This window comes from Pristis pectinata, chromosome 7 (genome assembly GCF_009764475.1).
Source record: "Pristis pectinata isolate sPriPec2 chromosome 7, sPriPec2.1.pri, whole genome shotgun sequence".
NCBI classification, from domain to species: domain Eukaryota; kingdom Metazoa; phylum Chordata; class Chondrichthyes; order Rhinopristiformes; family Pristidae; genus Pristis; species Pristis pectinata.
The window spans coordinates 103684499-103700942 of record NC_067411.1 but is presented as its reverse complement, the minus strand read 5'-3'; the positions used below and the strand labels follow the sequence as shown (position 1 = coordinate 103700942).

The following is a 16444-nucleotide window of genomic DNA, read 5'->3' as shown; positions in this document are numbered from 1 at the left end:
AGCAAAGGCCAAAATCACACAAGTTGACAGCTCAAAGGTTACAGGGATACGGTGGGGGTGGGTGATTAATAAATTCCACTAGTTATGCTCTCTCATAAATCATGAAGGCAGATAAACTGAACAGTTAGGAGTCAGTGGATGCTTTCTTTCTCACTGTTTGAGCTAGACTATTGACACAAATAGTAGTGAAATATCAAAAATCAATCAGATGAGTGTTCTGGCTCTCCGTATAAACTATTATCAACAGAGTTAACCTACAGTAGTATCATTGACTCCATCCAGACTGAAACTGATGAGTGCTGCTTATGGCCACTATGTCCATATCTGAATAAACACGGCTTGGTTGTTACTGAGCAACACATTTTGATGCTTTTAAAAGTAACCCTCATTTTTTAAAGAAGTCAAACGGTATTGGAAATTTAAATTTTATTACACAGAATGTAACGATGTTACTTCTGCCATAGCCAAAACTTGGGAAATATTCTGTCGAATAATTAAATGCTAAGTTCACATCCTGAAGATTCCGAAGTTTGTTTTCTTTGTGGGTGCGTTGAGTGCCGCACTTAGACTTAAACCCAACACCAGCCTTGTGTCAGCAGGGTCAATTATGCCATCATCCCACAATCTAGAATGATAAGAAAATAAATTGCAATTAGTAAGAACTAATAAAGAACTATTAAATACTGATGTGGTTCAATTTCTGGAAATCTCAGAAAAGCACCTTAAGAACACTCTGAAGGTGTCAACAATCTACACGGTTAGCAGATTTGACTATTAAATACATTTACTTACATTATCAAATAATGATGAGTTTCAAAATTACAGTAAATAACAAGGCAAACAGATCAAATAAAAACAGGCACTTTTTTTTGTTTTTTAATTCCACTAAAGTGATCCAATGTCACTCTTCATCCAAACATAAATCTTGCACATTCACTGTGATATGTTATAGTGCTCCATTGCAGACAATATTATAAAACATAAGTTAATTTGTTAAAGGTTTAATCTGTACAGATAAGGACAATGGTAAATTTCTCAGGCATCTAACACAGGTCATCAAACTATAGTAAATAAATCCGAGGGGTGACTCTGGAAGTCAACTAACACGAGGAAAGGCTCTGAAGCAAGAGGAGAGGAGTTAGGACCCAGCAGCATTCAGGCTTGCTGTGATCTGACAGAAGTGAGGTCTAGTCCACTTTGTGGTCTGGCCTCCTAAGTCAGAGAGAAGATCCAAGGGATTGGGACCCGTATTGACCTTGCCTGCTTTCAGATAACATTGCCCACACCATGAGTCTTTTCCAACCAGTCTGCAGTCACCCTTTTGGCTCATGGATACCAAAATCTATTTCTCAATCCCATCACTTTACCAGTGATGAGCATTTCCTTCCTCGAGTCTTGCATTTATTGAATCCTCACTCTACCATCACATATTAGGACTGAGCGTAGGCTAGGATTTTACAGGTCAGTATACAAACATTCTTTTTACTTTCCTGTCAAGAAGAAGAACCCAACAATTAAAGATTTTGCTGACACAGGTTCTATCTGCCCTTTTAGACTACAAAGTAGAAACTTTACTTTTCTAAGACAGAAGTTTTGAGAATTCCATTTTTAATTTGAAAGTAAAACAAAATATGTTCAATTACATGGAGGGTGAAATGATAGCCCTCACCAAAAATACATAATTATATTTTGAAGCTTTCTTTAACTGAAGTAAGATTATTCATTCATGGACTGAGCATTCACAAGTAAAACTTTAAGGAAGGTTTTAAGTTAATCCATTGGGCAAATTTAGTTGCATTACTTTGAAATAAGCATGTTTACAATTTTCTTCAATAACACTTCTTTTGGATTTTTAGGGAGTTCAGTTACTGAGCAGAAAACATAGAACATCGAACAGTACAGCACAGTACGGGCCATTCGGCTCATGATGTTGTGCCGACCTCTATAAACCTACTTCATGATCAGTCTAACCCTTCGCTCCTACACAGCCCATAACCCTCCACTTTTCTTACACCCAAGAGTCTTTTAAATGTCTCTATTGTATCAGCCTCTACCACCACCCCCGGCAGTGCGTTCCAGGCACCCACCACTCTCTGTGTAAACAACCTACCTCTGACATCTCCCCTAAACTCACCTTAAATGGATGTCCTCTGCTATTGGCCATTGCCGCCCTGGGAGAAAGGTGCTGACTGTCCACTCTATCTATGCCCCTCATAATCTTATATTTATCAAATTGCCTCTCATCCTGCATTGCTCCAAAGAGAAAAGCCCTAGCTCGCTCAACATTTCTTCATAAAACATGTTCTCCAATCCAGACAGCATCCTGGTAAATCTCCTCTGCACCCTCTCTAAAGCTACACATCCTTTCTATAATGAGGCAACCAGAATTGAACACAATACTCCAAGTGTGGTCTAACCAGAGTTTTGTACAGCTGCAATATTACCTCGTGGCTCTTGAACTCAATCCCCTGACTAATGAAGGCCAGCACACCATACACCTTTTTAACCACCCTATCAACTAGCGCGGCAACTTTGAGGGATCTATGGAATTGGACCCCAAGATCCCTCTGTTCCTGCACACTACTCATAATCCTGCCATTAACCTTGTACTCCACCTTCAAGTTTGACCTTCCGAAGTGTATCACTTCACACTTTTCCAGATTGAACTCCATCTAGCCAATTCTCCGCCCAACTCCACATCCTGTCTATATTCTGTTGTAACCTACAACAACCTTCTACACTATCCACAACACCACCAACCCTTGTGTATTCTGCAAACTTGGTACCCCACCCCTCCACTTCCTCATCCAAGTCATTTATAAAAATTACAAAGAGCAGGGGTCCCAGAACAGATCCCTGCAGAACACCACTAGTCACCGACCTCCAGGCAGAATACTCTCCATCTACTACCACCCTCTGCCTTCTGTGGGCAAGCCAATTCCAAATCCACGCACTCCGTGGATCCCATGCCTCCTAACTTTCTGGTTGAGCCTACTAAGGGGAACCTTGTCAAAGGCTTTACTAAAGTCCATATACACCACATCCACCACTCTACCTTCATCTATTTGTTTTGTCACCTCCTTGAAAAACTCAATTAGGCTTATGAGGCATGACCTGCCCCTCACAAAGCCATGCTGACTATCCCTAATAAGACAATGCTTCTCCAAATGCTTGTAAATTCTGTCCCTAAGAATCTTCTCCAATAGTTTGCCCACCAGCATAATTTCAGTAATTTGACTGGTGCATTATTAATTAAGCTCAATAAGGCAACTTTTTTCAAACACAAATGCTATGCATTCATAAAATATTAACCGAGACTTTTTCCAATGTTGACAAAAAAGCCTTAACAAAAATGGTAGCAAGTTTAAGACTGTGGATTGGAATATAAGTAATTATTTCTAATTAGGATATTATATTCAAAATATACAACATTTACTTAAAACCCTGATGTTTCATGCATACATTCTAGAAACATCAGACTTGCTTCTTGAGCGCACACAAAAAGCTGGAGGAACTCAGTAGGTCGGGCAGCATCTATGGAGGGAAATGGACAGTCGACGTTTTGGGTCGAGACAATTCATCAGCACTGGAAAGAAAGAGGGGAGAAAGAAAGAGAGTTCTTTCCAGTCCTGATGGAGGGTCTCGGCCCAAAACGTCAACTGTCCAATTCCCTCCACAGATGCTGCCTGACCTGCTGAGTTTCTCCAGCATTTTGTGTGTTGCTCCAGATTTCCAGCATCTGCCGTCTCTTGTGTCTCAGACTTGCTTCTTCTCACGTTTGGTAAGATTTAGCGAGTCCACTATTGCCTCCTCGGAGACTTGAAAACACGTTCAAATCATTATGATGTGGATACATTAAATTCAATGAGTGATGTTGCAATGTTCACATTTGTTCAAGCAGTGCACTGCTAATTGGAACAACAATGAGAATGGCTGAATCATTGCTGCACCAATACCTGTTTCCTATGGATCTATTCTTCAACCCTCCTCCTTCCCACCCATATCCACCTTCGTATGTCTCAAGGATTTTTACAATGCTACTTGAGATCCCCAAATAGGTATCTGACTTAGATGTGAACACAGGGAGCACAGTGATGGTACGACACAGCAGGGATAACAGAAAGTAATTTGCTTGAATATGCAGACAACCAGATACGCCAAAAAGTGGCCAACATGCTTTTGGATGACAGAGACACAGGTGGTGGAGGCAAATACAAAAGAGGCATTCAAGAGGCTCTTAGATAGGCACATGAATGTGCAGGAAATGGAGGGATATGGATATTTAGGGGAAGGAATTAGTCCAGTTGGGCATTTGATTACTAATTTAATTAGATCGGCATAACATTGTGGGCTGAAGGGCCTGTTCTGTGCTGTACTGTTTTATGTTCTATGTATTTGACAAAAGAATTTGGTAGATTTACACTCAACAGGTCAGGCTGTATCTGTGGGAAAAGTAGAGTTAACAATTCACATCTGAAGCAGTTTTGGAGAGAGGACTTTGACCTGAAATGCTGACTGTTTCCCACAGATGCAGCCTGACCTGCTTAGTATTTACAGCATTTTCTGCTTTTATTTTAGATTTCTAGCATCTGCAGTTTCCTTGATGTTCACTTACTGGAAAATTTGTACGTGGCAATTAGTCCCTGGTCCTTCTTTCAACAGCTTTAGAAGTCCTATGGTAAGGAGGACAGAGAAGCTGGAGAAAACAATTGCAAAATGAGGTTTGCTGTGAAGCACTAGGATTGTTTAAAGGTACCAGAAAGGATACTGGAACTAGATATAAATAATTCTCAAAGATTTTGAAATTGTGAATAGGGAAAGATGACTTCTTATATTTGCAAGTTAGTGAAGGGGTTTTTACATGTAAAATTTGTAATGAGAGAAGTGCTAAGAGAACATTTCTACGAGGAAGGAACATTTAATAGGCTTGTTCTCTGGCAGGAAACAGCTGAAGATTACTACATATGTTAAGGAAAGAACACAAGAACATTTAAAGCTTGCTTCCTTGACCACAATCTCACTAAACTGCCGAATACTCAACTTTGCTCCCTAACCTCAGCTAACAAGATTAGTCATTTCCTCTCATCATCTAGAGTGTCTGTCAGAACCAAAGTCATCAATCTCCATCAGCAAAACTATCCGTGTCTGCTTTTTCCTTGTACGTTACTGGCTCAATTATCAATTTATTTTTCATCATCCTTTTCATGCAGCTTTGGTTTGCATATTTGTGCCCATCCTTCTCAGGGATGTTTGAGCATTCATCAGTTTTTCAGAACAGCCATTGAAAAGGCCTTTAAGTTACAAAAACATACTGTCACTGTGACCACTCTGTCTCTTTTTGTCCTTTATACAGGATTTGCTATAACTAACCTTGCCATCCTCTTACATTGACCCGATCAGTGGAACTGCTGTACCCTGATTTATTTCTGCAACCACAGTCTGAGGATCTCCAAAAATGGCATCCTGTCCAGCCCCTGTGTCAGTACCTCACCAGGGATCTTTCCTTGGCCCCCTCTTCCTTTCCAGCTTTACACAAATTGGTGATATCATCTAAAGACTGGAGAGCACTTCCAAAAATATAGTGATGATACCCGTTTCCATCTCTCCTTCTGGTCGCCCATCCCTTACAATGCCTGTAACTGCAAGACAGTTTGTCTGATATCTAATCAGAGACACGTCATAATTCCTAATAGTAAGAGAGTGGGAAAACCCACAGTCTTTGAAAATCAATAAAATGGCAGATGCTGGAAAATACTAAGAGGGTCAGGCCAATCAGTGGGGGGAGGAGCAAAGTTAACCTTTCACTTCAAAGGCACTTTGTCACAACTAGGAGAGGGGGAGGGTCATCATCTTTAGCCTTGTCACAAAATCAATGCACTCCTGAGTTCAACATCCTCCTCAGACACCATCCTAGTTGAACCAGTTTATTTTCAAGCCTGGTTTCCAACTTGGGTCTAGAATGAACAATTGACTCCATCTTTGGCCCATCGCAAACACTGCCAAATCTGCGCCCCTGCACCACCTATCCTGCCTCTGAAAATCTGGTGCTGTATTCTCATCTATCTTTTGTCATCTCCAAACTCGACTGTTCAAATACTCCCCACCCCCCATTCCCTATGCTGCATAAATTGCTGCACATCCAAGATTCTGCTTGTACATCTTCCCCTCACCCACTATCTGTATGTTCTTCAGCATCTCAAATTCAACAATTAACATTTTTTTGCATCCATTTAAAGTTGCAGCTATCCCTACTCTACAATCTTTGCTAGCATCATAGACCTTCACATCTCTCTTCCTTTAGGCCTCTGGACGATGTATCTTTACTGCTGAGCTTTTCACAATCTGGGTCCTATATTCTTGAATTCTCTCCATTAACCTCCATACTTCTTCATAAAAATATTCACTAAAGTCTAACTCTTTGACTGATATTTTGTTTACATCTAGTACTTTGGTTCAGAATTTATTTTTTATTTGGAGTGACTCATTTGTTAAAGGCACCAAATGGAACTTCCTTCCTTTACAAGCATGGCAGTTGAAATGCTCTCCTTCTGTGTAGTAAGCCTTTTCAGTTCTCAGTTGCCAAGTTGTTACCATTACCGAAATTCCAGGCTAATTTGATGAACAGCAAATATCATTCTGGGACAAAAAACATAAAATAGCCAGATTTGATAGAAACTATTAATCTAAAAACTTGGCATTGAGCATAACCTATTCTGGCCCATTTTTCAGATACACACATTCCATTATTACTCAATATAGCCTTTATAGCTACTTTAATATCAAAGTCCATCATGAATAGAGTTAACACCACTATTACGTAAATACTGAGTCATACAAATGTCATTTGAAAATCCATTCCCAATTGTAACTAACCAGATGGACCAATGACCATAGTTGGAGGAAATAAATTAGTCTGGCATTTCATAATGAATAAAAAAGGAGTAATTACACAAAATAATGTTTTAAGGAGTTAAAGAATGATTCAATACAGAGCATATGGTGAAAGCAACTGAAACGATGCTGGATATTCTTCTACTCCCTTCAACTACAGGAGGTCACTACGTTGGAGCCATTGGTTAACAGAAGTTCGCCCTTACAGAATTCCCAAATCACTACCCAAAAATCTGAGACAAGGAATAAAATTTGCTCTCATGGAATTTGCGAAAAAAATAAATAAATAAATTTCTTTTTCAACTCGCGTTTCTTGATGCAAGTACAGATGATGCTGCTTTGCGCTACAGACCGTTTCCGAGGAACACAACCCCACCTGTAATGCAGGCGGTGTCTGTCCTGTTTTGTTTTTAAACACAGCAACATAAAAATGTCAGGAAGGTGTGGAAATGAAATCATTAACACCACTAGATTAGTTTATTCCTTCCCAGGCATTTCACTGGACAAGACTTGGAATCCAGCATGCTTTTTAGATACCGTGACTGGACGCTTTCTGCATGTCCCTTTCACCCCAGTTCAGTTCCTGGTACCTTCCTTAACTGGGGTGGGAAGACTCTTATATAGGTCATATACATGTGGAGCATCGATTTTACCTTTACACATTATCTCAATGTTGTAAGTTACCTATTCATTGGACGACAGGACTCGGGTCCTACTACACTATCTGTGGGATATTCAGCACTCTCATTTCCAATCAAACAGCATCAAATGTTATGGTGGTGGTTCTCATAATCCTCCAGTCTAGGTTTTCTTTGCAACCTCAAGGGACATTCTCACCTCTCTTTCCTCTAAGCCAGTGTTATTGTTGTCCTCATCCAGTTCTCCAATTGCTTGACTTCCACATTCCTACATTATTGGATTACCTCTGCAGCCCATGGGTTTCTCTCTGTTGGCTGAGTGTGAAATTAATTTTACATTGGACACCCACAGTCAACTAATAGTCCCTTTATTCTGAACAAGATTTAAGTCCAGAGGTTAAATGATAGCTGACCAACTGCACCATCTGGTCTCCTCTAATCCACCTACTTCCATTTTCCATTATAATCCCTTAAAGACAAAACATACAAAATTAAATAACCTGGTATTTTTATTTTTTCTTACTTATTCATTTTCTCAGGATGTGAGCATTGCTGGCAAGGCCAGGCCAGCAATTATTGCCCATCCCTCACTGCCCCCCAACAGCTGTCAACCCATTTCAGAGGGTATTGGAGAATCAACCTCAGCAATGTCAGTCTGGAGTCTCTGAAACCAGATTCATATTTCCTCCCTGATGAACCTTAATAAACCACCGGAAAATATTTAAAAATTTTATTAAAATATTTGATTTTCAAAGACTGCAAAAGTAAAGTGCAGTCATTCTTTGAAGAAAATGTTAAGTTCACAACAGGAGTTACAAAGTAAATATTTAAAAGGCAAACAGGATCCAATGTAATAGGATATTACTTGGAAACAATTTTCAATCCTTCACAGAAATGTTCCAGGATAAACATCGGAGGTTAATAGACCATTGAAGAAAGGAAATATACTAGTGACCCTTGAGTACTCGGTTGGAGAAAAATCGATGCACTGATAATTAATTCAATGAGAAAACAGCCACCAAATGGAAGGATGGATAGCAGCAATGTAATTTGTTTGCAGAACCAAGGTGAAGGGCCAAAATCCATCACATAGGACAGCAAAGCAGTTTAATTAAGTAATAGTGTTAGGTGAATGCCAACTTTAGGTTTTGGAAGCTTAAACATTATGGGATGAAGGGAAGCCTCTTAAAATAAGTTGCTGCATTTTTCTGAGGTTTTGGGAATATACAACTTATAATAAGATAATTCAATTTTAACTCTGTTAAACTGGATAATTTGTAATAGTCTGTCTCACATATTACACACTCTGTACTGCATATTTAAAAACCCCAATTTTTTCTGTTCTCCCTGTGACATACCCTCTTTGCATCTTACAGGCTTCTGCCAAAGCCTCAATGAAATTAGACAACAAAAACAATATAAAACTCACCCAAGTATTACAAAACTTAACAAGTACAAGTAAGTGATTTCAAGGCTACAATTTTATCTTCATATTCAGTGGACACTTCAACTTCATCCTTGCTGTTAATGACTTAGAGTCTCTTAATTGAACCTACTTGCAATTATTGCATCCACCTTTTAATCTACCAGTTCAGAATTCTACATAAAGAAGTGATTTGATTATTCAAGGTCTGTTTTACAAAGGACAAATGGCATGGCTCTGACCATATTCTTTTCAAATCCCATTTTTATTAGCTAGAGATTTCAAAAAGTTATAAATGTGAATATTTTCATGATTCCATTAAAAATGGAACACAGCCAAACCAAATAGAAAAAGAAAGTCAATTTTCCTAACTTTATTTAGTAATCTGGAATGATTTTTATAAAAGGACAGTAGAAACAGTTTCAGTCATGGCTTTCAAAAAAAGACTTGAAGGAATAATGTTTACAGGGCTACAGCAAATAAGCCAGTGATTGGTACTACCTGGGATGATTTTTCATATAGCTGGCAAGAGCTCAATGTTTCCAGTGGCCTCTGGTGTTGCAATGGTTCTCTGATTGTAAATGGCACCAGAGCTAAGAACTGAAAGGATTCCACACTATCTACTGGCAAATCAAATGAGAAATAGAAGATTTGACATTGTTATCTGTAAGTCAACGTACACACTGGGTGGAGGTTAGAAGGAGCATGTTAGGAAGTCCAGTTGACGAACTGAAGTACAAATCAGCAAGCAGCAGACTTGGTAACAAATGGATTTAGCAGAATCTGTAATTGTGGGATAATCACATTTAATAATGTTAATTGGATGAGGGAGATTTCAGTTTTGTTTTCAAGTTGATCCACCTCATAGCAAATTTCATTAAAAACATTAACTGCATGGAGTTCCAGATCAATTACTCACAGTGGCATATTGGGTACCTGTCAACTAAAATCAAATTCCTCCTAAACCAAATAAACCTTTAGCAATAACTTTTGACAGGATGAATTAGTCAGTCGAAATCAACCAAATACCTTGGGTCATAACAAAATTATTTTCTTTGCAGACAAGAAATTGACAAAGCACCTTTGTTTGCTGTCACAGCTACATGGGTCCCCTCCCTGCCCCTCTCCCTTTTCTTGTTTATATGTTACACCTTGACAATATCATCCTAAAACACATTGTCAGTTTCCACAAGTACACTAAGGAAACCTAATTCTGAGTGCCCACCACCTCTCTCATCTTCTTCCCAGTATCTAGTCTCCAAATATTTTAACATTCATAACTGGATGAGCAGAAATTCATTTTAACTAAATACTGAGAAGAACAAAGCTACTGTCTGTAAACCCCAGCCACTAACTACATTCTTTAGTCACCTACACCAAATATCAGAGGTTCAGCCAGACTACATGAATAAAAACTTGGTGTTGCATGTGAACCTTTTAATAAACCTGAACGCATTGTAGCATAACTAGAAACCTTCATTCCATCTCTGTAACAGCCCCTGATATCACCCATGCCTCAGCTTATCTGCAGTGGAAACACTCATCCAAGCCTTTGTCACCTCTAGACTTGACCACACCAACACAATCCAGCCAGCCTCCAATCTTCAACCTCGCAGAAATGAGGTCATCCCAAATCCTTTGTCCATGCCATAGAATTCAGATTTTTCATGAACGGTATGCAAGTTTTTCCACTGTACCTCGGTACGTGACAATAATAAACAAATTCCAATTCATAGATTTCAGAGTTGTACAGTCAGAAACAGACCCTTCGGCCCACCACGTCAATGCAGACCATTTTGGAATTTTTGGAATTGGTTTATTATTGTGACTTGTACCGAGGTACAGTGAAAAACTTGTGTTGGATACCGTTCGTACAGATAATTTCATTACACAGCGCACTAAGGTAGTACAAGGTAAAATACAGAATGCAGAGTAAAGTGTCACAGCTACAGAGAAAGGGCAGTGCAGGCAGACAATAAGGTGCAAGGTCATAATGAGGTAGATTGTGAGGTCAAGAGTCCATCTTATCGTACTAGGGAACCATTCAATAGCCTTATAACAGCAGGACAGAAGTTGTCCTTGAGCCTGGTGGTATGTGCTTTCAGGCTTTTGTATCTTCTGTCTGATGGGAGAGGGGAGAAGGGAGAATGTCCCGGGTGGGTGGGGTCTTTGATTATGCTGGCTGTTTTACCGAGGCAGTGAGGTATAGACAGAGTCCATGGAGGGGAGGCTGGTTTCCGTGACGTGCTGGGCTGTGTCCATAACTCTCTGCAGATTCTTGTGATCCAGTGCAGAACAGTTGCCATACTGAGCCATAATGCATCCTGACAGGATGGTTTCTATGGTGCATCGATAAAAGTTGGTGAGTGTCAAAGGGGACACGCCAAATTTCTTTAGCCTACTGAGGAAGTAGAGGTGCTGGTGAGCTTTCTTAGACGTGGCATCTACGTGGTTGGACCAGGACAGGCTATTGGTGATCTTCACTCCTAGGAACTTGAAGCTCTCAACCCTCTCAACCTCAGCACCATTGATGTAGACAGGTGCATGTACACCACCCCCTTTCCTTAAGTCAATGACCAGCTCTTTTGTTTTGTTGACATTGAGGGAAAGGTTGTTGTCATGAGACCATTCCACTAAGCTCTCTATCTCCTTCCTGTACTCTGTCTCATTGTTATTTGAGATAAAGGCCTACTATGGTGGTATCATCTACAAACTTATAGATGGAGTTAGAGCAGAATCTGGCCATGCAGTCATGAGTATACAGGGAATAGAGCAGAGGGCTGAGGATGCAGCCTTGTGGGGCACCAGTGTTGAGAATAATCATGCTGGAGGTATTGGTGCCTATCCTTACTGATTGTGGTCTGTTGGTCAGAAAGTCAAGGATTCAGTTGCAGAGGGAGGCGTTGAGTCCCAGATCTCAGAGTCTGGTGACGTTTGTTTGGAATTATAGTATTGAAGATGGAGCTGTAGTCAATAAAGAACAGTCTAACGAAGGTGTCTTTCCTGTCCAGATGCTCCAGAGATGAGTGTAGGGTCAGGGAGATAGTGTCTGCTGTGCACCTGTTTCGGCAGTAGGTGAATTGCAGTGGGTCAAGGTTTACTGGGAGGCTAGAGTTAATCCCCATCCACACTAACCCCATTTGCCCACATTAGGTCCGTACCCTCTGCCTTGTCTATTCAAGTGTCTGTGTAAACGTATCTGACTCCACCACCTCCTCTGGCAGCACGTTCCAGATATCAACCACTCTCTGTGTAAAAAAAAACTTTTCCCTCTCATAATTTTATATAGTTCTATCAAGTCACTCCTTGTACTACTGTTGTGTTACTCCTGCAGATAAGCCGAAGCATGGATGATGTCAGGAGATGTTAGAGGTGGAATTGAGCTGTCTAGTTATGGTACAGATAATATGGTCAGAAGGTTATTGAAGTTTCACACGCAAAATCACCATCCTATCTTGCAACATAACGCTTCAAGCCTGACCCAAATTAACACCTTTATTTTAAAATTATTTTCAAATCACTCACCCCCTTCCCCTCCCCCAGCCTAATAAAACACTAAGACACTGGCCTCTGAGTTCTAGCCTCTCACATATCCCCAATTTAATCATTTCACTGTTAGTGGTCATTTCTTTGGCTGCCATGACCCTAAGTTCCATATTCCCCTGCCTATCGTTCTCTGACCCTCTACCGATCATTTCCCGTTTAACATGTTCCTTTTTTGTCATCTATCCTTATATCCCCTTGTGTGCCTCAGTGTCAAATTACATTTGAAATGCTGTTTTAAAAGTGCATAGATGCTGAGAGGAGAACAGCATCTACTGGTGGAGAGCCATGCTTGTCAGTGGAAGTCATTGAAATCAAACTGACTACAGAACTGATTCATTTACAGAACACAGTGTCATCTTTCCACCTGGGCCAAATAAACTCAACCTCCACTATGTACTCTACCTCTAAGCATTATTGTTGATTAATCAATAGAACATACTAAATTGAAACATGGGCCCTTAAGGCTGCGTCATAATTTAATAACATCAAAATCACCCATTTTCCTACCGATCCTCAAATCCCCGAGTTCCTGTGATGTCTAAAATCAAATCTATCTCAATCTCAAATATACCCAAAGTTTAAACATCCACAGTGCTCTGATGTAAAAAATTCTAAAAGACTTAGAATGCTCGGAGTAAAGAAATGTGTCCTATCTCGGTCTAAATAGTCCATTCCTATCCTCTGATCCTGTGAGCCCCAGTACCAGTTTTATACAGAACCCTCATATGGAAGTAGTTCCCCATCAGTGACAATTCTGAAGTATAGTAACTATCAAGCATAATAATCAGTGTAAATTTAAATAAGAAATAACTGCAGATTATGATCAAGAATAGCTGATGGAGAAATCTTTATCAGGTCCATTTAAAGCACAGAATCCAGGAATCAGTTTTTTATTTTACCTGGCACTGGAGTAGTAAGGGCTGCCTTCTTCTTCAAACCTCCTAATGATTGGTTCCTTTAGAGCTGCTTCATCTTCTGCAGAGAACTACAGAAACAATACATATTAGAACTACCTGCATTTTATGAGATTTCCAGCATCTGCAATTTTTGCATTTGCATTTTATGAGGCAATGCTTTCCAGCTTTTATGAATTCATTTTTCAGAATGTGGATACCACTGGCAATGCCAGCATTTCTGCCCATCCCAAATTAAGGTAGTGGCAACGAGCCTTTTTTTTAAACAAAGACTGCTGAGTTTTCCCATGGCATTGCAGGAGTTCCAGCAACAATGGAATGGCAAAGTATTTCCAAATTAGAATGGCGTGCATTTTGGTGGTTTAAGTCATGGGTTTGGGAACCCTTGTTAGAGCAGCCTAGACAAGGAACTGAGGTTTGTTAACGGTACACATTTCAACTGCAGAGCATCAGAGTTGGGGGAAGTAAATGTTTAGGATGGTGGATTGGGTGCCAACCAAACAGGTTGCTTTGTCTCAAATAGTGTTGAGCATCACTCACCCAGGCAAGTGGAGAGTGTTCTATTACACTCTTGACTTGTGTCTTGTAGAAGGTGGAAAGGCTTTGGGGTGTGATCAGGTGAGTCATTTGCTGCAAGGTGCCTAGTCTCTGATCTGGTCTTGCAGCCACAGCATTAACGTGGACAGCGCAGTTAACTTTCAGGTCAGTGGTGACCCCCCCCCCAAGATATTGATGGTAGGCAACTTGGCTACGTCAGTCCCATTGAATGTCAAAAGTAGGAGAATTGAAATTGTAGAATCATCCCCACTTCTGACATTATGGTAGAAGTAAGATCAGTGACAAAACAGCTGAAGATGTTTAGACCTAGGACAGCAGAAAGCCCCAAGGAACTCTTGCAATGACATCCTGTGATTAAGAAGATTGCCCTCCAACAACCACAACTTTCTTCCTTTACACAAGTTACAACTCTAACCACTCCAAAAATACTAGGTCAGGAAGACTGGAGGATTTTAATTACCCAAATATTAACTGGGATATGCCAAAATGAAACACATAAAGAGGGGAGATTTCCTAAACTGCATTCAGAACAACTTTTTTAGCCAGTATGTAGCTAGATCAACAAAAGATATAACAATTCTAGATTTACTTTTAGGGAATAAAGTTTGGCAGGTAGAAGGAATATCAGGAGGAACACTTTAGTAGTAGGAATTATAATTCAGTTAGAATTAACACAGATATGGGAAAGGACAAACTAAACAGCAGTAAAAATTCCAGCCTGTGATAATGCCAATATTGTTTGGCCACCAATATTTCCCCTGCCTTTCTCAAGGTTCCCCTCCACTCCTGCCTTTTAATTTAGCAATTCCTGATGAAGGGTCTCAGCCTGAAACATCAACTGTTCACTTCCCTCCATAGATGCTGCCTGACTTGCTGAGTTCTTCCAGCATTTTATGTGGGTTGCTCCAGATCTCCAGCATCCGCAGAATCTCTTGTGTTTCAGAGAAATGGGAGGCAGTCAAGAAGGTGATTCAAGAGATTCAGAGTGAAGAAATTACCAACAAAATAGGGCAGGACTGCAAATTCAAGAGCCCCTTGGTTAACAAAATCCACAGAGGGAAGAATAAGGCAGAAGAAAGCTTATGTCAGTTAGTAAGAGCTTAATTCTGCCTTATGTCAAAAGGAAAGTCTGGGTTTCTGATGAAAGGTCATCAACCTGAGATGTTAGTTCTGTTTCTCTTAGAACCATAGAACAATACAGCACAATACAGGCCCTTCGGCCCACAATGTTGTGCTGACCTTCAAACCACCCCTAAGACTATCTAACCCCTTCCTCCCACATATCCCTCTACCTTAAATTCCTCCATATGCTTATCTAACAATCTCTTGAACTTGACCAACGTATCAGCCTCCATCACCACCCCAGGCAGTGCATTCCATGCACCAACCATTCTCTGGGTGAAAAACCTCCCTCTGACATCTCCCTTGAACTTCCCATCCATCACTTTAAAGCCATGCCCTCTTGTATTGAGCATTGGTGCCCTGGGAAAGAGGCGCTGGCTGTCCACTCTATCAATTCCTCTTAATATTTTGTACACCTCTATCATTCTCTTCATAGACGTTGCCTGACCTGAGTACTTTTAGCTGTTTCTTTTACTATTTGAGATTTCCAGCATCTGTAGTTCTTTTTTTTAGAAATTGCAGGTGTAAACTTGAAAGGAAAATTAGGAAAGCAAAGAGAGGCCATAAAAAATACTGGCAGATAAAATCAAACAAAATTCTATGATGTTTTCTAAGTACATAAATGAAGTACATTACATGCTATACTAAGTATACTAAGTGCATTATATTCTACAAGCACAATGAAAGAGGAAGTGTTAAGGGGTTATCATTTTTTTTCAATGGATACATCACCAGGCCCAGATGAAACCAATCCTAGGTAGAAACTAAGAAAGGGAAGAAATTGTAGAAACTGCATAGACACTTTTCATTCCATCGTGGCTGCAGAAGTAATGCCAGAGGATTCAAGGACTGCTAATGTTGTACAGTTGTTTTAAAAATGCAATACCTTGAGTAGTAACACACCAGATAGTTTAACATCAGGTGTTGGGCAAATTATTGTAATCAATTTTGGGGGACACTATAAAGACGAAGATTAATCAAGGTCAATCAATATGGAATTGTTAAGGGAATGGCACGTCTGACTATCAATAGATTTTTCTTGAAGAGGTAACATGGAGGGTCAATGAGAACAGGGTGTTTAAGACAATCCACATGAATGCAGTAAAGGTCCCAATGGCAGAGTGGTCTAAAAAACAAAGGTGCATGGAATCCAAGGAAGAATCAAATATTGGATCCAAAACTTGCTCATTGACAGGAAGCAAAGCACAATTATTAACGAGTGTGTCTGTGTCTGGAAGGCAGCTGCCTATGGGCTACGCTGGGCTCAGCATTTGGTCCCTCACATTTTGTTGTATGTGTTAATGATTTAGATTTAATTGTAAGTACTTAACTGGGAGGATGAAAACTTTCAA

The 16444-nt window shown here is 40.1% G+C and overlaps 1 protein-coding gene across 1 annotated transcript in view; it reads right to left on the bottom strand.

Annotated features, from left to right (window-relative positions):
- Positions 1-411: 411 nt before the first annotated feature.
- mccc2 (methylcrotonyl-CoA carboxylase subunit 2) overlaps positions 412-16444 on the bottom strand; it is a gene marked incomplete at its 5' end in the record, with an annotated part of 51357 nt that continues 35324 nt past the window's right edge. Inside the window, 2 exons of the mRNA XM_052020671.1 lie at positions 412-625; positions 13398-13483. Coding sequence (XP_051876631.1) covers positions 508-625; positions 13398-13483 — 204 coding nt within the window. The remainder of the gene's footprint in view (positions 626-13397; positions 13484-16444) is intronic.